The 21,473-nt window shown below is 38.0% G+C and overlaps 2 protein-coding genes across 5 annotated transcripts; one reads left to right on the top strand and one right to left on the bottom strand.

The window, feature by feature from the left end:
- Nucleotides 1-1,643: 1,643 nt before the first annotated feature.
- LOC6568832 (E3 ubiquitin-protein ligase RNF25) lies at nt 1,644-3,813 on the bottom strand. The gene is made up of 3 exons (XM_001995055.2): nt 3,690-3,813; nt 3,549-3,620; nt 1,644-3,481 (listed from the first exon to the last, which is right to left on the bottom strand). Exons 1-3 carry the CDS (start codon nt 3,695-3,697, stop codon nt 2,383-2,385), a joined length of 1,179 nt encoding a protein of 392 aa, XP_001995091.1. The 5' UTR covers nt 3,698-3,813; the 3' UTR covers nt 1,644-2,382.
- A 1,047-nt stretch (nt 3,814-4,860) lies between these two features.
- On the top strand, nt 4,861-20,543 carry LOC6568833 (sodium-dependent neutral amino acid transporter B(0)AT3). Of its 4 annotated transcripts, none has more exons than XM_001995056.2 (10): nt 4,861-5,128; nt 11,746-12,062; nt 13,138-13,370; nt 13,430-14,007; nt 14,904-15,051; nt 15,239-15,600; nt 15,663-15,825; nt 15,890-16,093; nt 16,389-16,454; nt 17,721-20,543. In XM_001995056.2, the coding sequence occupies exons 2-10, from the start codon at nt 11,795-11,797 to the stop codon at nt 17,973-17,975; spliced, it is 2,277 nt and encodes a 758-aa protein (XP_001995092.1). In that variant the 5' UTR covers nt 4,861-5,128; nt 11,746-11,794; the 3' UTR covers nt 17,976-20,543. The 4 variants fall into 4 exon arrangements, with proteins under 4 accessions (XP_001995092.1, XP_032596840.1, XP_032596839.1 ...); XM_032740949.1 differs by lacking the exon at nt 17,721-20,543 and adding an exon at nt 16,600-16,709 and having other exon boundaries at nt 4,861-5,014; XM_032740948.2 differs by lacking the exon at nt 17,721-20,543 and adding an exon at nt 16,600-16,709 and having other exon boundaries at nt 4,884-5,128.
- Nucleotides 20,544-21,473: the final 930 nt, after the last annotated feature.

The raw sequence follows: 21,473 nt of genomic DNA, 5'->3' as shown, positions 1-21,473 counted from the left end.
AATATGGATTTCCAAATTTATAATTTGTATATACTTATATAAATGCAAAATACACTCCAAGTGCTTTAAGGCAATCTAAAATGAAGAAAAAATTAACGAAAAACTATAAACAAAAAAAATAAATAAACAAAAAAAAGAAAACAAAAAAGAAAAGAAAAACATTCGAATTAAAAGTTGCCACAGCAGCGACCATTAGCTCTTCAGTCTTTGAGCGTGTCTACAAAATCGCCAGTTTGTGGACGCACTCTGTCTGTGGGCGTGGCCGTGCTATGTGTGCGACCAAAAAAAGGAAGAAGTAACCCCGTTAATGAAAATGATTAAGAGAAATTTGATTTTGTTCTGTTAAAACTAATAGTTAAACGTAAAAGTGAATCATGTAAGCCGCAACAAAAAAAAATAAATAAATAAAAAAAAACAAAAAAAGAAAGAAAGAAAACAAAAAATATTTAATTATATACTAAAAGTCATTATTATAAGTTTAATTAATATTTAGTTAATAAGCAAAAACCACAAACACACAATTTGTAATGCATAATTATTTTTGTTTTTTATATGCAAGTGGAACATATAAACTAATATAATAGAGAGAAATGCAAAACGTTTATATAAATATTGTATAATACTAATACTAAATTATTTTGTTATACGAATCAAGAGAAATGCATTCAACGTTTTTTGTAATTCTATTAAATTAAAACAATTTAAACGAGAAATAAACATTTACAAACAAAAATTTTAATAACAAAATACGATCTGTGTTTTTATTAAAAGATAGATATGTATATAGAAGCACTACACAGTTTTAGGGCTACCATATGCTGGCAGCATTCCTTTGGCTTGTGCATTGGCTAGAGCTTGTCAAACCCAATGAATATGTTTGGAGCAGCGGGGGTTCGAAACTTAGCTAAGCTTATTAAATTTAAAATTCTTTATATCTATATATAAATACATATACCACCTAGCCCATTTGTTGATAAAAATATGCTTCGATTTCTGGAGTAATAACAGTTTCGTATGTTTTTATTATGGAATTCAATTTATTAATTTAAGTTTTCAGTTATTGTTTTTTTGACACATTGAAATTTGGTATTCGTAGTTAATATTTTATGCAGATTCAAACGAATTGCTGGAGTTGTTTTGTTTTATTTTCTTTCTACACAAACATTGAATTAGTTAGACATTTAAATATGTGAATGCATACATATATAGAGATGTGTATGTATGTATATATAGTTGTTTATTTGTTAATTCGGCTCTGTCATATGAAAAACTGACTAGAATGGCGCACGTTCCACAAACTCTAATTATTGTGCCTTAAGTTAGTCTTTTATTTATGTTTTTCTTTTTGTTTATTTGGAATAATTTTCGTGTCATGTTTTTGTTTTTGTGCTATTTGCTGTCACGCAAGAAGAGAAGAGAGGGAGAGAGCGGGTAGAGTGAGAGATACGATTTAAACATTTATGCTAAACTTTCAAGTGCGAATTGCAGATTATGCGTTATACTAAATATCCGAGTGTGTGTATTAGTGTGTGTGTGTGTGTGTGTGTGTGTGTGTACGTCAACGCCAGCGCTGCCAAGTTAGTTGGTGCTGCTAAATACAAATCTAGAGTTAGTTAATCAAACGCCTTTTTTCCCTATACTTCTTCGCCTAACCAATAATATCGCCGGCAATTCATTTGCCACAAGTCTTTTGTATGCCATTACAAATACAAAAATAGTTACATCATCGTTACACAATAATAATAATAATAATAATAATAAACATAAGGCTAACATACATAGATTATTATTACTTATACAATATACAGTGCAATTCACAAGCAATCAAGCATAAATTTAAACGAAACAAAATGCTTAAATGTATAAATTTAAACTAAAAAGTTGTTTAATTTTATAAATTTAAACTAACTAAATTTAAACTAACTAAAACGGTAACTGAATTATTTATGAAAGAAGAAAGTAAAATTTAAATGTCCAAGTGTGTCTAAGCTTGTGAACTGCACTGTATTCGTTGAAAAATTCGCTAAAACCCGATTCACTCTAAAGCTAAACTAAAGAAATATCAATCGAATCACAAAATTCACAGAAATCGAGTGTTGCACAAACAAAAAATAATAATAAATGAAACTAAAATTGAGGATCGGGTTTTCCAGAGTTGGAGTTGAGTTCATCTGTTTTTTTGTGTGTTGTTTTTGTCTTTTTTTTTGTTGTATATTAGCAGCAGGGCAGAGGCAGTAGCTGTGGGAGCAGCAGGCAAGGAAGCTTGGGCATTGTTGGCATTGTTAGCGTCAGGGCTGCGTTTTTATTAATGTTATTTTTGTAGTTCTTTTTGTGGTTGTTAATTGGAAGTGTTAGCCGCAGCAGCCTGGTGCTGCGCCAGTGTCACCTGGCATGATTGCTATTGGCAGTTTGTCCCTTTGGCTGTTTTCCCGCGCCAGAGCCAGCTGCTCCACTCCCAGTTGCAGCTGTTCCTCCTGCCCCAGCTCCACCTCCTGTGCCAGTTCCTCCTCCTCCCCCAGTTGAGCTGTGCGCTTCTGCTGCTCGTTCCCCACGTTGATGATGATGGTGATTGCTGTGATGATGATGATGACGTCGCCCGCCTCGATAATGCCTTCGATTGTGATGCTGATAGTTGTTGTTGGTGGGCTCGGGCAGGATGCGTTGCGTCTCCTGCACGACTGGCGCAAATGTGCTCACTGCTTGTGGCTTTGTCAGTTGATTGCTTGAGCTGCTCGCCCCTGGCTCTTGTTTCCGAGCAGCATCTGCCTCCTCGCGACGTCGTCGCCGACGCACATCCTCCTCGGTCTCGATGGCAATCACATGGCCAGCTTCCGCCTCGGCATCGATGATGGCGCCGCGACTCTTCTGCTGTAGATACAATTCAGACATCCTCTGCTGCATTTGTCGCAGCTCCTGTGTGACCTGGAAATCGGGTGCATTCTCCAGCTCCGATGGGGGCATGGCGCACTTCAGACTGTCCGATTCATCGCAGATATGCTCCCGACAAACGGGACACAGAGCCTGGAAAGCATCCGCTGTTTTCTGTAGCCAGCCGGGCAACTTGTCGTACTCCTCCTGGTAGCTGCGACGCAGCGCATTCAAATGCCTTGCCAGGCAATAGCTGTGCAAATAATGATAGCACTCGGTGCGCGTGAACTCATCCCCCTCACTAAATCCGTACAGACAGATCACGCACTGGCCACTGGGCAGATTGCTGCCCGTTAAATGTTCGCGCACCACTTCGATCAGATCGAAGACGACGGGGAATCCAATTGATGACTTGATCTTGGCATTGCATGCACTGCGTATGGCCTCGAGACGGACATCGTCCAATCCACGTGGACGCAGCAATTTGAATGTGGGACTCACATCCGGGTAACCAGGCGGTGGCAGCACTTGGAGAGTCACACAAATATATCGCTGCTCATCCTCCTCGCCGGTCAGCGGCAGCACCGTCGTCTCAATCACATCCACAGCACCACTAATATATACCACAAAAAATATATATATATATGTGTAGATATATATCAATTCAGGCCCGATCTCACCTGTCGCTGCGCATTATACGCACATCGTCCATGAGAATCGCTTCCAGCGACTCCAATTCCTCATCCAGCAAACTGTGCAGCAGCAAAGCAAATTAAAGGCTCGCAAAACAGGCATAATACTCTCTATTCTACGCTACTTACGTCTCCATTTTCGTTGTTCGCTTTTTGTTGCAGTGTGTTAAATGCTTCAACTTCGAATTGCCTAAAATATATCACAAAAAAAAAAAATCGATTGAGACAAAAATTTTGCGCCTGACAACAACAACTATCTGTGACAGTCGCAGCGAAACGGCCTATTGGCACTCACAGCGAGGGCACACGTTTAGCACACTCGCCATCTACCGGGTTGAACCTGAAACATGTATCTGCACTGCTATTAACAGAGTTATGAGACTGCTTGCTTTGGCAGACTGTTGAGGTTATGTTACGAGGCTTTGGCATTCGCTGTGAGCGTTCACATTGCAGCATGTGCATGCACTGCTTTTAACAGCAGTGTTTGTAAACTGCTTGCTTTGGCAAAGGGCGCGCTATTTAAATATAATTTCAAGCACAACTTTCAACGGTTATCTTGCAGAGAATGTTGCAATTTTGAACAGAAATAACTTTTTAATTCTGTTTCGATATCTAGATCAATGCTACATTTTAATTTGAAATTCGTTCTTATCGCTGAAATACATTTAAACACTATACCACACAAAATCTCCTCTACATAACTGTCAAGCTGGGCGGATATTTTTTCATTAATGCCCTGCACGTCTTATGCATTAAAAGTTCATAATTACAAGTTATCAGATGAAGTCTTAAATATTAGTTTTCTTAGCTTACCAACTCATACCCTCATACCCTCATTCTCTCTCTGTCTCACTCTCTCTCTCCCTCCCTCTCTTACACTCTCTTTGACGGCATTCCGGCAGCTTTGAACCCCCGCTTTTCAATCCTGCTGCTACTTTTGTGCGCATGCTTTTCTTCTTCTTTTGAGAATTTTGTTATTCCATCCAAAATAATAAATTACTCGCTTGGTATTTCAGCAGCACCGAAAATGTCTATGCAGGAGTCGAAAGGACATTCGGCTCTTGACGCCGAAGTGCGTCAATTCCAAGTTTGGTGGTGGTGGTGGTGAATTTGTTGTACACTTTTCACCTCACCACACACAGGCAGCGCACCGGTGCAAGTTGCTCGCCTCGTTGCCTCGTTCTATCGAATGAAAGAAACGCAATCGAATGTAAAAAGCCATCGTCGTCGTTGCTGCTGTTGAATGAAATAGCATTTGCAGCATTTTCGGTGCTCGGCGTTAAGCGACTGAACTCAGTTTACAACGGAAAGCACAAAGCGACGGTCGTCAAAATTCAGCAAAGCTCCGCGAAAATTACAAAAATCAAATTAAAAAAAAATTACAAAAAAAAGTGTGGAAAATTTAACGCAAATTTGTTCGTCAAACAAAAATATATGCGAATTTGTGTGTGAGTGTGAGTGAGTGCTAGAAATTCCACAAGTTAAAGCATACGAGGAGAACAAAACCGCGGGCTGTGCGGAAAAAATCCGCCCTTAAATTAAAAGAAGCTAAACCAACTCAAAGTTTGGTACGACCAAAAAAAAAAAAAAAAAAACACGAATGAAAGAAAGATGAAATAGAATAGCGCAAAAGAACTTTTATCCTGACGTGTCCTGCGCACGCAGCACATGCAAGGAAACACACACACACACACATGGGCCACAAGGATGCACGTGTTTTTGTTTTAGCCGAGTGTTCTGAGAACTTCTTTTTAGTTTTTTTGTCTTTTGTCTGTCTTAGCATTTTTTTGGGCTAAACAAAATAAATGCGAAAATTAAGATCAACAATCAGCAAATTATTTGCATAATTTGCAAATTTGTTTTTGTTTTATTTTCTTATTTATTCGATAATTCGAAACAAACAAAAAAAATAAATAAATAAAAATGCAACTAATTAATGCACCACGTGTATTGTTTGTTACAAGAACTAGTTTTTTGTTTAGACTACCAATATCATCTTTATGTAATTTTGAGCAAATCATCTGATTGAATTTTGCATAACCCATAAACATAAACAGTTTTGAGGTATGGAAAATGCTATATACCAAATATAATATTTGTATATATGTGCATTTCAAATATTTTTGAAAGCACTTTCAGTTGCTTTTTCTACAAGCTTTTTATGCCCGCTCTCGCTCTCTCTGTCTCTCTCTCTCTCTCGCTCGCTTCCTCCCACTCGCTTTCTCTGTTTTCTTTCTCTTTCTCTCTTTCGCTCTCTCTCTGTCTCTCTCTCTCTCTCTCTCTCTCTCCCTATCTCTGTAACGCTCTCATCTTTCTTGTGTGGTGAAGGGAAATTGCATTGAGGCTGGCAATGGCATTGGCTGGGGGTTGTTCTGGCCAAAAGTAGAAGAAAAACCTAATACCCAAAAGCTCACACCCCAATGCAGCTCCCCCAATCCCCTTCTACTTGGAATTAGATACACAGCAGCCCAAGAACCCAACAGTTGATACGTTGCCAAAAAATACAGAATGGAACTGTTATCTTTGGCATGCCGAACTTTACATACCCTTGCTGGTCCCACTTAAATAAAAGTAGTATTTGTACTATATATAATATAAATATATTTTTAAATTGATAATAAGATAACTATATCTCTAATCTCTTACTCTATCTGCAACTGAGAGAGATACTTCGTCCCAAAAGTCAAAATACCCTTTGCAAAACGAGCTAAGTGAACTTTGTGCTTGCCTGATTGCATTTTGACCATGGCAAATGACAATTTTCTTGCTTTCTCCCTCCCTCCGCCTGGGTTAGAGTGAGAGCGAAAGTGCTATTGCCTAATATATACATATATACGAGTATATATCGTTGAGATACTCTATATAACGCAATAGTTTTCGTTCGTCTTTTTTGTATGCATTTGCAAGTGCAACTGTCGACCTGAACAATTGTTGTTATCTTTATATAGTTGCCCCTAAGTAAAATCAGAGCTTATTAGTAATACTTTCAAGGTACTCGTAATGAGCACTTATGGTATACAAATAGATATATATATATATAAATGTGATATATCAACTGCATTCTAGAGGGGTATAATCATTGGTTTCCATAGAAACAAAGTCTAATAATTTGTGGAATGCGAATGCAGAAAGGGGAACACCTGAGCTATGTTATTTATCAAATATATCCACGTATACCACTGCTCTAAATTCGAGATTAGAACTCTAGAATTATCTAGACGAGTGTCTTACGATATTAATCGTATGTTTTTACTGACACTCTACAAAAACTTTCCATAATTCTATCGCTAGGCTGTTGGATCGGATTACCTGCATTGTGTGCTTACATAAGTTTTGAATTTAAGTAAGGGATGCGTAACCAATGCCCGATGAAACACAAAAACAGTGCACGGTGCAGTTAAAGCTGAAATCAGTTAAAGCAGATTCAACTGGCTTCAAGTGCCTCCAACCAGTCCAGTCCAGTTCAGTTCAGTTCGACTCTTGCAATTATTGAGTCTAACACAGATTTCCCAGGAAGTCAAGTCCATTTGGTTCTAACTTGACGCAATCAAGGCCAAACAGACACAGATAGAGAGATAGAGAGAGAGAGAGAGAGAGAGAGAGAGAGAGAGAGAGATAGAGAGAGAGAGAGAGAGAGAGAGAGAGAGAGAAAGAGAAAGAGAGAAAGGTAGAGCAGAAGGCGTAAACGTTTGCTGCACTTGAATTTCACTTATTGCATAGATTTTCGGCGCCATTTCTGCCTTGGCAAAGAACTTGCATTTATTGTTAGGCCCAGAGAAATATACGCAAATAGCAAAATACTTTGGATGAGAGCAAAGGCCGAATGGAAAATAAGTAATGCACGGGCAAAGCTAAATCGAGCATTTCAAATACCCAAATATATGTGCCGAACTAAAATAAGCTTTGCAAAATGCAGCAAAAAAAAATAAAAATAAAAGTGGAAAATAAATGCAACGATTAAAACTTTGTAATACGAAAAAGACCCCATTTGGCATTCGATGTTTACAAGCGCGGCGACTGTGTTCGATATTCTCGGAAAAGTGCAATAAAACGTACAAACCGATTGCATGAATTGAATTGAATGCATTTCATAAGCAATCAAACTGCATGATTTATGCAGAGTAGCAAATGCAGACCGCCCCCCTACCATCCACACCCCCAATGCCTCTCTTTAGTTCCGCCCGTATCAGGTCACATTACATATTTGAATAGGCTACCACGATTCGCTTATCGATTTGGCCTGACAAACACGCCATGTCAAATGCTCTTAGTCTCTCTCCCAGACCTTGTGTCCCCTGGGTGCCATATCCATCGACCCTTTCTTGTGTCAATGTGTGTGTGAGTGTGTGCGTGTGTGTGTTGATGGGATTTAAACTTTGCCAGAGTTAGCGGTAGCAGTAACAGCTTTAAAGGAAACCCTTCGCGACCCTTGGGCTTGTCAGGCTGACAGGGGGTTCAACCTGATATACTCTGTATTCGTAAGCTTAAGTGAAAATTAGGGTATCTAGTATCTGGTATCTGGCAGTTATTTGTGGGATCCAATAGTCTTGTATTGTTATATGATAAAAGGTAATTTTATAGGTAAATAGATACATAAAAATAATTAGACACATCTTAAAAATGTAACTCAACTCACCAATTGAAATTAGCTTGTGAATTAAAAAGAAAACAGTAATATTAAAAGTAAATTAGTAGTCAGATTTAAAACTAAACTTTCTTCAAAGTCAAATTTTGTATATGAGCACATAACCAAAATGAAATAGTATCAGGCATTAACTGCAGGCCGTTTGCTATCTCATCTATAAATTTGTACAGGGCAACTGCAAGTCGAGCATGCTTGTACCCAGAGTGCTCATTCGGTTGTTTTGAATACAATTTGGCACGACGCAATTTCGTATTGTCCTTTATATTCGGTGAATTTTAAGTTGAACCGAAAACGACACTAATACAAATGCACAAGCGACAAGCTTTTTAACCAGCACGTGTACACATCTGCATGTGTGTGTGTGTGCGATAGGTATACATATGAAGGTAGCGTCGGTTTTGGGGAGTATTCGCCTGGTATATTTCCATTCATTTCAAATGTATTTTTGTGTCAGGTAACAAAAAAAGTTTCGTTTTTCAGCTGATGAAATTTCGCTGTTTGCAGTGCGCTTTGCTGTTACGTAACGGACAAGGACGATATAGATATAGATATAGATATAGATATAGATAGAGTATATCTAGATAAATGTGGATATGGCTAATTGTATAGCTAAGCTTTAGGTTATTTTTAACGACAAGGCTGTCATGTACACAACAAAAACACATAGCACTTGGCCTTTTGTTCGACGGACAGGCTATTATTGAGTAATTTCCCATAAAAATGATTTAAGTATTGTGTTGTAGACCACTTAGCCACCAAAAAAACACACAAACACACCAACATAGGAGCTGACATGGCCAGGGCCAGACGTGTCCTGCAAAAGCAAAAATAAGTTGAAAAAAATACAACGTTGACAGCTTGAGCTTTATTTAGCAAAAAGCCGGCAAGGCAAAACGATGAGGTTAGGGGTTAAAAGGGTGGTTAAAAGGCTGGTTAAAAGGAGGTAGAGGGGCGTCTGGTGATACAGCTGCAGAGGTGACTTTAAGTAAACAACAAATTGCGACGCAAAAATCAGTGTTAAACAACAACAAAAACAGTAGCTCAGAGCTCAGGACGCTCAGTTTACGTAACACAAATGGGATTGTGTAATCAATGTCGAGTGAAAGCAAAAAGAAATATAGAAAACGCAAAACGGCAACAAGAACAAAAAAAAAAGAAAAGAAAAGCAATGCGAACAACATGACTGGGTCAAGGGTGTTGGTCGGAGGAGTGGGGCTGGTCGAGAACAGGACACAGTACACAGGACACAAGACACTTGACTTTTACTTTTATTATTGCCGGCTCCTTTTGCTTTTTATTAGTTCACAATGAACAATTGCGATTAATGTTCCTCGTTGACATATGATGACCCCCCTGGAAATTGAACTAAATACGCAATTGCCGTTGGTTGGGCAGCCAAAGACGTCATAGCGCATTACGTATACGCAATGTTCACCCACACAAACACACACATACACACATAAAGAGAGTGTGTGTGTGTTGTATACAGACCACAGCGCGTCTAGGCGCATTTTCCTATCAATGAAGCGACTGCCACAGCAGCAGGATGCCAAAAAGAAGAAAAGCTCTTTTTTTGGCCAGCTTTCACGCTCTTTCTCTCTCTCGCTCCATCTCTGTCTCTCTCTCTCTCTCGCCCTTTCTCTTGTTGTTGTGCTATCTTTGTGGTGAGTTTTGCGTGTGCAGCTGCTGCTGCTGCTTCTTGCTGCACAGCTGCTGCCACACACACCCACCCACTCACTATGTCTGCTCTCTCACTCTCTGCTTTCTCTCTCTCTCTTTATACCCTTTTATCTCTCTCTCTCTCTCCTTGTTTGTGCATTGTAGCTTCCGTGTGTCGACATTTTACTACGTCAGCAGGCGAGACGAGCCTCCAAGTAAATAGCACACAATACATAGACACGCTAGGCTATATACACACATATATACATTTACATATATACCCACATACATATGTACATGTGCATATGTATTTGTGTGTTTTGTGTGCCTTTTGGCTGCCTTGCAACGACCTTCTGCCATAGATATGGTTTTTTGGGGGTTACTCAACACTAAGCAACACGTTTATTATTGACTGCAGTTTTAGAAGCAGACGTCAACTTAGTCAGTTAGACAGTGATTGTAAAACTGTTGCAGCTAGCTTTGGGGTTGTTAACACACCCACAAACATATGTGCTTCTATATATACACATATATATCTAAATATATATAGTTTGTCTATGTATGCAGTTTAATTAGCTGTGACCTTTTCACTTTACAAGCCATGGACAAAAGCTGTTGACATTTAGCTATACTATAAAAAAGGGTACCTGAACTTTTCTTGGGGGAAATGTAAGCTGTATGACTTTGAATGCGTATACAGATTATAAAAATAACACTTACTCCCACTGAGAAATGGTCATGACATATATATACATAATGTAACAACATTTATTTTATGATCGGAAGCTGTTTTTTGTGTGTTAAGTCACTGGCCTTAATTTTGTGCACATAAAAGTCATAATTACTTTAGGCAAGCAAGCCACAACTAACTTAATAATGTTAAGTACAAAGCACGAAGCTTTCTAATGACACGCAATTAAGTCGCAAATTGAGTTAAGGACGAAGTCACCCACGCGCAAAATAATCACTTGAAAGCACAGCCCAAGGACGAAGTAGCCACAAAAATGGCAAACTATTACAGATTTACATATTTATAATCTCAGGGGTAACCCACCAAGGAACCGACACTCACACACACACACTTACAGAGCTCTAGTTATTGATCAAACAGCCCGAGTGTCCTCAAAGAGTTTCATGCTGAGTGTGTGTGTGTGAGTGAGAGAGAGATAGATAGAGAGAGAGAGAGGGAGTCAGCGAGAGAGAGGGAAATAGCTAGAATACATTAAGTAAACTATACTGCACACTAAAATAACTAACTGAGCGATTAGGTAGGTAAATATTACCTGACTATGTTAAAACCTGTAAATAAACCTAGCAAATATTGTGAAAGTATTATCAAATGTTAGAAAAATAAAAAATAAAGTCAACAATGCTAGAGTAAATCTATTCATGTGCATCAGGAATGTATTTTTACTACTTTACTACATACGTTAATATTAAACCTGAAATGATTATTGTATATTAGAAAAATAAACAATAAATTTCAGTAAGCTGACGCATTTGGGTTGATGTGCAACACAAGAATGCTATTTATTAATATTATTGAAGGCCACAATAGCCGTGCTATGCCAGACAGATAATTTTATAAGTGCAATTTTGCAGCTGTCTGTTGCAAACACATACACCACGCCATAATACACCACTGCTATTCCTTTAATTAGTGCAGGGTATAATAAGTATGTTTGAAACTGAGCTCTAGATTGAGTACATGCAACAGCGAGTACTCAGTTTTGCCATATGTCATGTGGCATACAAATTCTGCAGAGACTGAATACACTGACTCAGTCACACACACACACACACACTCATTCCTATTTTATGGCAATGGAAATTTACTGCAACTTGAGAAAAGCTAATCCAACCACTTTGGCTTTTACATAGAAAACGGCTCGTTGGAAAGGAAATCGTAGTCAGTTAACTCCCAGCGTTGATGGCAGCCACAAAAATTATTGATGCACCGCGAAACGGTCACGAGATGGCGCCCCTGAACACGAGGGCCAGGGGTGATGGCACTCATGGGGTGACCATTGTCCTGACGGCACCGCAACGCAACTCGGTGCAATCGGTGGATATACCAGGGGAACCGGATCGTGCCGCCTGGAGCGGCAAGATGCAGTTCTTTCTCAGCATTATCGGCTATTCGGTGGGCCTTGGCAACATCTGGCGTTTTCCGTACCTGTGCCAACAGAACGGTGGCGGTGAGTATACACCACGATATTTAACCATATCACATTCACGGGCTTATCAGTTCACCCGACTGTCTCCAGTAACAGTCGACGTTCGACCAAAAATTTGCAATATGTTGCACTTTTTTTATTTCGCATACGCGTGCTGCAAAGCCAAAACACACCGTTTTACCCGACCAGTTCTAATTACAATCAACCTGCAGTGCGACGTTGAAAAATCTAATTACTTCTAATGCTCTTGCTCATACTGCTAATGGGTGCAGTCTCTGCCAGGGCTGGATTAAGGCGTTCAACAGCTGGGCGCAATATTTTGTAAAGGGCCAAAACTTGGTCAGTAGTAACCAGATTTCATAATCATTTTTAATCTAGATTAATATTATATTTAAAGTAGTAAACATGATTCTGACACAATTTTCATGTTCAAATTCTATTCCAAAAATAGGGAGGGATCAAATCATTCTAAAAACCATAAGTTTCTAATAACCAATCCTTTATTTTTATATCATGATTAAGACTACATTTAAAGTTCAAAGCAGGTTTGGTAGTCAAAGTTCAAGTATAAAGTCCATAGACCAATTTAGCCAGCGCTTCTTTTCAATGTTATTCTCATTAGAGGTGCGCTCCTGTTGCTAAGCATATTCGAACCAATTCAACCGATATCAAGTGTCTGTCGTAGATAATCAAATGCGCTGCTTTGACAACAACATTATGAGATTTAATGTGAGCTAATTGCATAGCTTACATTGGGTGAATTTGTCATGTGGGGATTTGTTGACGGCGACAGTTGGAGGGGAAAGGGTTGTTTGCACATGACTTGCCAGCCTGCCGGAAGAGCTTAATTGGAGGGGGGCCTTTTTGTTGGGGGCTGGATTGGGTTGGGTTGGGTTGAGTTGGGCTGTGCGCCTCGTGCCAAACGCCGCATTTTTATTGAAAGACACATTCCAAGCTTAAATCCCATGCGATTCTAATTCAATTACGAACGAACGAGACAAAAATAAAAGAAGCCGCCCCTAAGGAAACCGAAGTGTAGATACGCTTATAATAAAGATTACGTTGGCTATTTGGGATTTCCATTTTGCTTTTGCAGGTGCATTTCTGATACCCTTCATGATAATGCTGATACTGGAGGGCATACCGCTGTTTCTCATTGAGCTGGGCATGGGCCAGCGTATGCGTCTGGGTGCTTTGGGTGTGTGGAACACCATACATCCCTGGCTGGGCGGCATTGGCATCTCCTCGTGCATTGTCACCCTCTTTGTGGCTCTCTACTACAACGTGATTATCACGTGGGTCTTCTTCTATCTATTCAACAGTTTTCGGGTGAGTTGAGCAATGGGAATAGCATTATTCCCAAACTAATCTGTTATTATTTTATTTAGTATCCGCTGCCCTGGTCCACCTGTCCGACCAATGGTAGTGGCATTATTCTGGAGGAGTGCGCCAAGTCGTCGGAGACGACATATTTCTGGTATCGCACCACTTTGGATGCGGCACCCTCGATGGATGAGCCGGGTGGCTTTAAATGGTGGATTGTGCTGTGCCTGCTGCTCTCGTGGACCATTGTCTTCTTCATTGTGATGAAGGGCATCCAGAGTTCCGGCAAGGTGGTCTACTTCACCTCACTCTTCCCCTACATCGTGCTGACCATCTTCTTCATACGGGGCATAACACTGCGAGGCGCCGGCGCCGGACTGATGCACATGTATACGCCGAAGGTGGAGAAGTTGCTGGAGCCGACGGTCTGGCTGGATGCAGCCACTCAGGTCTTTTACTCCTTTGGTCTGGCCTTTGGCTCATTGATCGCCTTCGGCAGTTACAACACGCCAAAGAACAATTGCGTCCGGGATGTGCTTTTGGTGTCGGTGTGCAATGCCGTCACAGCCATCTATGCCAGTGTCGTCATCTTTGCCATTCTCGGCTTCAAGGCCACCGTCAACGTGGATCGCTGTGTTGCCGTGTGAGTTATTCCCCTCAAATACCCTGTACTCAAGTCAAAAACGGCTAGAGATGTCCAACCCAACCAGTATCAATAGTGTGTCGTGTGTAGCCCTTATAGTCTATGATAACAGACAGCTCTTAAAGTCTCTGATGTCAAAGTGATAATATCTTAAAGTCTCTGATATGTGAGTGATGAGTTCAGGTTTCTATTTAATCAAAACATCCGCTTTGTATATATACTTGAAGACCATTCAAAACCTACCAGAAATAAGGAAGAAATTTACATTAATTCAAGAAATTATGTTAATTTTAAGCAGGATATACGAAATGGCTTGGTATAGACCGTTAACAATCTGAATGCAGGGTAACTGCTAGTCGAGTTCCCTCGTCTCAAGCCAGTCTCCATCTTTGGTTAATTTTTGGGGTTTGGTGTCAAAGGCTTTTTGGGTCATTCGGCAAGTTCAGCCACATTCGTCAGCGACCAGCTCGATGAATGGTGGGTCAATCAGTTAGTCAATCAGTCGGTCAGTTGGTCAGTCTATCATTCTGTCAGTTAGCCAGTCAGCTAGTCCATCAACCAGTTGTAACCGGCATTGGGCGGCGGCATTTGCCTATCTTTAGATTTGTTGTTTATTCATTGATAGGCCAATCGATACGCGTTCGTCTCTTTGTCTGCTTGTCTATCAATTTGTTTCAATTAATGGCCGCTGCATAGGTTTCTGCAATGTCCAACCCCCGTATCCCCATCAGCCCTCCCTTGAGTTATTGACAGTTGCTCTTGAACTATTTGCGTGGCCCATTCAAGTCGAGGGTCTGCTCAAGGCATTGAGGCCATTGTCTGGATAAATGAATGTTTGCAACCGATACTAGCTGGTTATTCAACAAATGCTGAACTCATCCAATATTTATTTATAGCAATACGGATATACTTGTGAAGAATGCGATTCTGCCCTCCAAGAATGTCACCAGCGTTGAATACGATTCTGCCATGCATAGCATCAATGGAAGTGAATTTACTGCACTGCAGCTCAGTGAATGCAGTCTGTCCAAGGAGCTCGACAATGTGAGTATAAATAAAATAATTACAAATATTAATATGGGTTTGAGGAGAGAACCCTTATATCTACTTTCATATTTAGACATTTGGGCCATCTCCTGGCATTCTTGTGTGTATACATTTTTTCCTTTCCTTTCTTAGAATTCCTATCTGACTTTTATCTCTCTTCTCTCCCCCCTATCACGCACGTTAGGCCGCTGAGGGCACTGGCCTGGCATTCATCGTGTTCACGCAGGCCATCGTTGAGCTGCCCGGCGCCCCTTTTTGGGCGGTGCTATTCTTTACCATGTTATTGTCGCTGGGCTTGGGCTCACAGATTGGCATTCTTGAGGGGATGCTGTGCACATTGTTCGATATAGACATCATCAAGCGGGTTAAGAAACAACATGTCACTGGTGTGGTGTGTCTATTCTGCTTCATTGTCGGTTTCATCTTCTGCACAGGTGCCGGCGAATATTGGCTCAAGATGTTTGATTCATTTGCCGGTACAATTGGTTTGGTTGTTGTTGCACTAATGGAAATGATTGCAGTTATCTTTATCTATGGACACGAGCGGTAAGTAATGCCTGGAAAAGAAGCTAATAAAACTAATTAATATAAATCAAATAATTTCACAGCTTTACTGAGGATATCTATCAGATGACGGGCTATAGACCTGGCCTTTACTGGCAGTGGACTTGGCGCTATATTGGCCCAGTTATTATGGTCTGCATATTGGTCTCTTCTGTCGTCTTTATGGTTATACGTAATCCCACATATGGCGCCTGGAATGCCGACTTGGTAGGATCATTACTCTAAGCCATGTTCGATATCATTTACTAATTTCTTATCATATTATGAATAGGGAGTGGTGGAGCAAAAGTCGTATCCGAATTGGGTTATGGGCATTGCCTTGGCCATGATCATGGCTGGTGTGCTACCCATGCCCATTGTGTTCCTCATGCGCAGCTTCCAGTGCCTCAAGGTGGATCTGGACATACACCAGGGCTCCATTAGACGCAATGAGACGACCGCCTCCACCAAGGAAATGATTGACAATGATGATGATGTGAGTTATATTTGGTTTAGACCAATACTTAGTCTTCTTTTTTTCTGTATAGTACTTGTTACTTTCATTTGTTGTGTTTGTTTATTAACGTTTCAAATATATTGAAGCGTCCCTTAAGCTAAGATTCTCTCTCTATATATGTAACTAATTGTGTCTTTCTCTCACTTAATGATTCACCCCACACATTTACGCTTGTTTCTCTATCTAATTAATAATGCTTCAACAAAATACCAAAACTATACCAAAAAAACAAAAATACATATTTCACGCTCATTTTGCGGTCAATGTCGTTCAGAATTTGAGTCCGGATATGCCACCGCAAGATTCATTGGCGACACGCTTCACAATTGGAGACTTTGAAGTAAGTTCTATGTTGTCCCGAAAACCAGAAAGATACCCATCTACCCGTAACCCGATCCTAAAACACACACACCTCATTAACTAGCTGCTAATCACACAATTCTCTAATTTCTTCTCTCTCTATTTCTTGTGTTGTGCTCATTCAGAACTAGAAACTAAAGAACTAAACACGTTTTAAGCATCCAACAAAAACAATACCTTACCTAACCTTAACTAACTCAAAAAGTAGCCTCCCAAAAAAAAAAAAAAAACAAAACAAAACCAAAAAAAAAAAAACTAATACCGTTGCAACGCCTGACACACATGCAGTGAGGATACAAAATTCACGCGCCGTCTGCCTGACTAGAAAACCCCGAACCAAACAAAACCAAAAGTAGCTCACACATAAAACGTTACGTAACGATTCGAACCGATCCGAAATCGCCATTAAGTAATATATACTATAAATACTTTTAAAGCGCACAGCAACTAACTTAACTAGCAAAAACAATCGCAATGCCATTTAAATGTATCTCATAGATCTCATAACTAAAGTTCGATAAACGATAAACTTCGATAACGCCTTCTTTACAAGAACATAAACAAGGAAAACTAAAAACGTAAACAAAACAAGACGTTTACACAATTATTTACCAGCAAAATTAGTTTAGTGTAATGTTTATAAACTAAATGATAACCTCAAGTTTTAGACAAGTAACGTTCATCTAGAAAACAGCTCAATGTTTAGGCTTAGGGACTATTTCGAACCTCGGGGCTAACGAAAAGAAACATTTAATTCGGCCATTGACGGTTCAGTTATGCATTCCAAAAAGGTAAAGTACATTATTTAGTACTAAAATTAACTAAATCAATTTCTTACTTTCCATTTCTTTGTTGTTCTCCAGTTTTTTTTTATTTTCTGTTGTTCCGAGTTCGTAAAAACCGTTAAAGAAATTGTTTTTCAAGTTTTGATAAAGTTTCTATGTACTTAAAAGAAACTGCCGACGCAAGCGCTGCATGCAGCGCCATCTGTTGTCTAATATTATTAAGTGTTGCTTCTAGTGAGCTTTTTGTCAGCTTAAAGCTTTATGTTATCAAGTATACGACCATCGTGTTCATAGTTTTTGTGTTAATAAATTAACAAATTAAGATTAATATTTATTATAATTTAAAAACATATAAATATTTATTAATGTAAATATATTTTTTTATTATTTACAAATATAATTTCTTAACTTAATTTTTCATTGGCATTTTTAATTCATTGTTTTATTTACGATAATCACAGGACGACGATGAGAATGATGAGAATGATTTCAGTGGACCTGCGTTGGGTGGTCATGTGAAGACCCAGAGCGATTTCTCCGAAGATGATGAGGAGGACAAGCCCATGACTATGCGTATGATGATGATGCGACCAACAACAGCAAAAACAGCAAAGACATCAGCAACAACGCCCCTCAAAAATCAGGGCGGCAATCATCTAAATGTGCCAACAAGCAGAAAGCAAAATTACAACAAAAAGGATGCCTACGATGTGTAGGAGGGCTACAATGCTAGAATGGTAGAAGGGTAAGCAAATCCTAAGGGAAGGAAAGAACTAATTATATATAGAACAACATGCTATATATAAAGAAATCGGATGCTGCGAACGAAGAAGCGCAAAATCATTTATATATTTACAATAAGTATTTTAACATAATTATACTTTAAACTTAAACTTAAGGTAAGGAAAAAGTTTGCAAAAATAATAACAGGAAATTTTCAGAAAATTATAAATATGTAAATCGAAAAATTGTTAAAAAAGAAAACATTTAAAAATATACGCATACACTCACATACTCAAAAACACTCACACACATACTAAACCATGTACAATGAGCTACAATTGAACTAAAAAACGGGTTTTGATGATGAAAAGTTGATGAAAATTGTAATTTCTGTTGCTGTAGAATTTAGTTGAAAATTGTTTTTAGGCTTTAACTGTTGAGCACAATTCAAATGTATTTGTGTCTTTAAAATCCATATATATATACACATACTATACACATATATACTACTATATAACCCAGTTTTAAACCCTGCCTAGCCATGAGAACTTTGATTGCAAAACGCTTTTTGTAGTTTAAGCCACTAAAAAAAAGGAACCTTTAACATAACGCATTTCCAAAGAGTTTAACTCATTATTTAATTTACTTAGTAGCATTCAGTTTTTCAAGTTGAACTTATCACACCCAATATTTATTCAGTTTAGCTCTATAACAAAATAAATAAATAATATAATTATGTTGTAATGCAGATTATTGTAATAATAATATGAATTAATTCAAAATGTAATATGAATAAGATGGAAAAATTTTAAGAAAGTTGAAATATTAAATAAAGAAATTCTAGTTCAGTTGTTAACTGCAAAAAATTTAAAGAAAATTGAAAACGTTAAAAATCTACATTTTAAAAAACCAAAAATATTAAAAACACATTGATAAAAAATAATATAAAAAGTTAAAAGAAGAAAAACAGTATGACAAGTGTGATATTCTAAATAATATCCTCGTATTGTAGTCTTAAGCAAAAATCATCAAAAATGTAAACCAACTGATTTTCTTTACGTTTTTCAACACTGTTATTTTGTTTACATACAGCCACTTCTATATAACCCCATATTATTATAATTTGAGTACTTTCTGCACATACATAAAGTGCAGTTTCTCAAACCATTTTTTTTAACACTCACCAAAAAAAAAACACACTGAAACTATTTTCTTATATTCAAAATGAAAACAAAAAACCAAAATAATAAAAAAAACTGCTGTGAATAGTTTTAGTGGTTGTAAAATTCTATTACAAACAAGAAGATGAAGAATTACATCAAATGCAAAAAATTTATGAATAATTATAAATAAATATAGTTTCTAAGAAGGCAGTAAACTCAGATCAAACCAAAAAAAAAACATTATCTAAGTTCACTTTGAGCAGGTTCTTAAACATAATCCTAAACCTATTTCCAAATTCGGTTTCCGCAAAGCACTGCAACAGGTTTTTTTTTGATAAACAATCCACAGACACAAAAACACACTCATACTTAGATAAACTCAAATGGAATTCGGAATTTCGGATAACTGTAATCAAAAGAACATGGAACATTTCGAAGTACTCGTAAACGGCAAACGTTAAAGACAATAAGACATAAAAATAGTAAACCAAATAAATAAAGAACTACTTATGATATGAGCCTCGTCGAGATGTGGAAACGTAGGCCGCCGACTTGACAAATTCGATGAAGGCGCAGAAAACTTTTTACTGAGATTTTTATTTATAATTTTTCGACAAAAATAACAATTAAAAAAATTAAAACTTTTCCTTTTCTATAAATAGTATCTGGGTGGGTTAAAAATGAAATTGCCCACCCCAAAGTTCGATGAAAGTACCTTGCGAATACACAGGTCGTTGGTTAGTTGGGTTAGTTGATAAGCTTTTAGACGGAGAGCTAGAGCAAAGAAGCGAACGTAATCGAAAGGGGTTAGAGAGGGAGATGGAAAGCCAAACAGTTGTTTTGTATATGATAAGTATAGCCAAGCATATATATATATATATATCTATATATATATCTATATATATATCTGAAATCTGTTGAACGCAGCAAATCGTACTCAAAGATTTAAATATAAATGAAAGTACTCATAAGTGTTATCCAAACATAACGCTCCATAGAAGAAGTCCACAGTTTAAAAAAAAACCCCATCACATCATATCCTCGCAATTGAAAGAAGTGAACACCGTTAACGAAACCAAATAGTTACCAAAAAAAAATCAATTTTAAGTGTATAGTTTATTCACACCTACTCCCTTAAATTCGAAACATGCGAAACTATAAATATATTGTATATCAATTATTATTGTCGTAGTGCTTAAGAGAACTAAACGATATATACATACATATATATATATACATATATAATGATATGCGAAAAATGGACTCGTGTAAATTGATTGATTGTATTTAAAACTTATGTGAAACATTATTATGATATACGCAGGTAAATTATTATTAAAATACAACAAATATAATGAAATAGTGCGTTAAGTTCAAAGACGAAGAGCAAAACCGAAAGAGTATGCAGAGTTTTATTTAATGGGCTTGGAATTTATGCATTTGCTACCTTTGAGTGTTCTGTTAAAATTAGTTAACAAATCAATGTAGCTGCTTTCTTTTTCATGTGCTTGTCACAAACATATTGTCACAGATTAGGCTTATCGCTGGGTTCAAGTTTCGGCTGCCTGATCGGTGGAAAAGTCCCTCTCTCTCTCTCTCTCTCTTTTTCACTATCTCAGTCTCACTCTCATAAACTCTCTCTATCTCAATTAACAGCTCATTATGCAAGTGCGGCTCGTGTGACCTTAGCTCAGGCAATATTGGTGCTGTTATATTGGTATAAATTTGATAAACAAAAATACACCAACATTATAAATGGCATTGGAAGAGTGCCGCCTTGCAAGCGAGGTATATAAATAATAGCACTGTTCGCAGTATTGATCGATTGATAAGTGTGGCATACGACAAAACAAGTGAAATTCTTGTTACTATCAATTAACGACTAGCAGATGCTCTGTATTTAATTTTGGCAGAATTGCGTGAGAGTTTTTCTTGTGGCAAGTTTATTTTCATTTCAATTTGGCCAATGTGTGCCGGGAACCAATTTAGAAAGGAAACGTGACAGCTATATATAGATTTATATAGATAAAGACAGTTCTGGCATTGACATTAAAGGTAAACTATTTTAGTATACAAAGCGAGTGAAATCATTTCTTAAGTGGATTCTAAAAGTCCAATTTGAAATGTTTTTCTTGACAGTGTACATAGATGTATGATACGAGAGTAACATGATAAAAAGCCTATTTTGAAATTGAACGATTGATAAGAAAATAAATTAAATGTTGACCATTTACAAAGGTAAAAGCATAGCAAGATAACCATTGTTTTTGCATGCTACTACAGGGTATCTTATAAATCAATGCCTCAAACAACTGTGCGATAAGCTGC

The sequence above is a fragment of the Drosophila grimshawi genome, unplaced genomic scaffold, assembly GCF_018153295.1.
Source record: "Drosophila grimshawi isolate 15287-2541.00 unplaced genomic scaffold, ASM1815329v1 contig_1367, whole genome shotgun sequence".
In the NCBI taxonomy this organism is placed as follows: domain Eukaryota; kingdom Metazoa; phylum Arthropoda; class Insecta; order Diptera; family Drosophilidae; genus Drosophila; species Drosophila grimshawi.
This window is presented reverse-complemented; position numbering and strand designations above follow the sequence as displayed.

What these genes read in the sequence shown, in the direction of transcription:
- LOC6568832 (XM_001995055.2), bottom strand. An exon ending in CGTATAATGCGCAGCGACAG is followed by an intron (nt 3,482 to 3,548) that starts GTGAGATCGGGC and finishes GGTATATATTAG; the next exon opens with TGGTGCTGTGGATGTGATTG.
- LOC6568833 (XM_001995056.2), top strand. Translation starts at nt 11,795, where the DNA reads ATGGCAGCCACAAAAATTATTGATGCACCGCGAAACGGTCACGAGATG. An exon ending in GTGCCAACAGAACGGTGGCG is followed by an intron (nt 12,063 to 13,137) that starts GTGAGTATACAC and finishes TTGCTTTTGCAG; the next exon opens with GTGCATTTCTGATACCCTTC. An exon ending in ATCTATTCAACAGTTTTCGG is followed by an intron (nt 13,371 to 13,429) that starts GTGAGTTGAGCA and finishes TATTTTATTTAG; the next exon opens with TATCCGCTGCCCTGGTCCAC.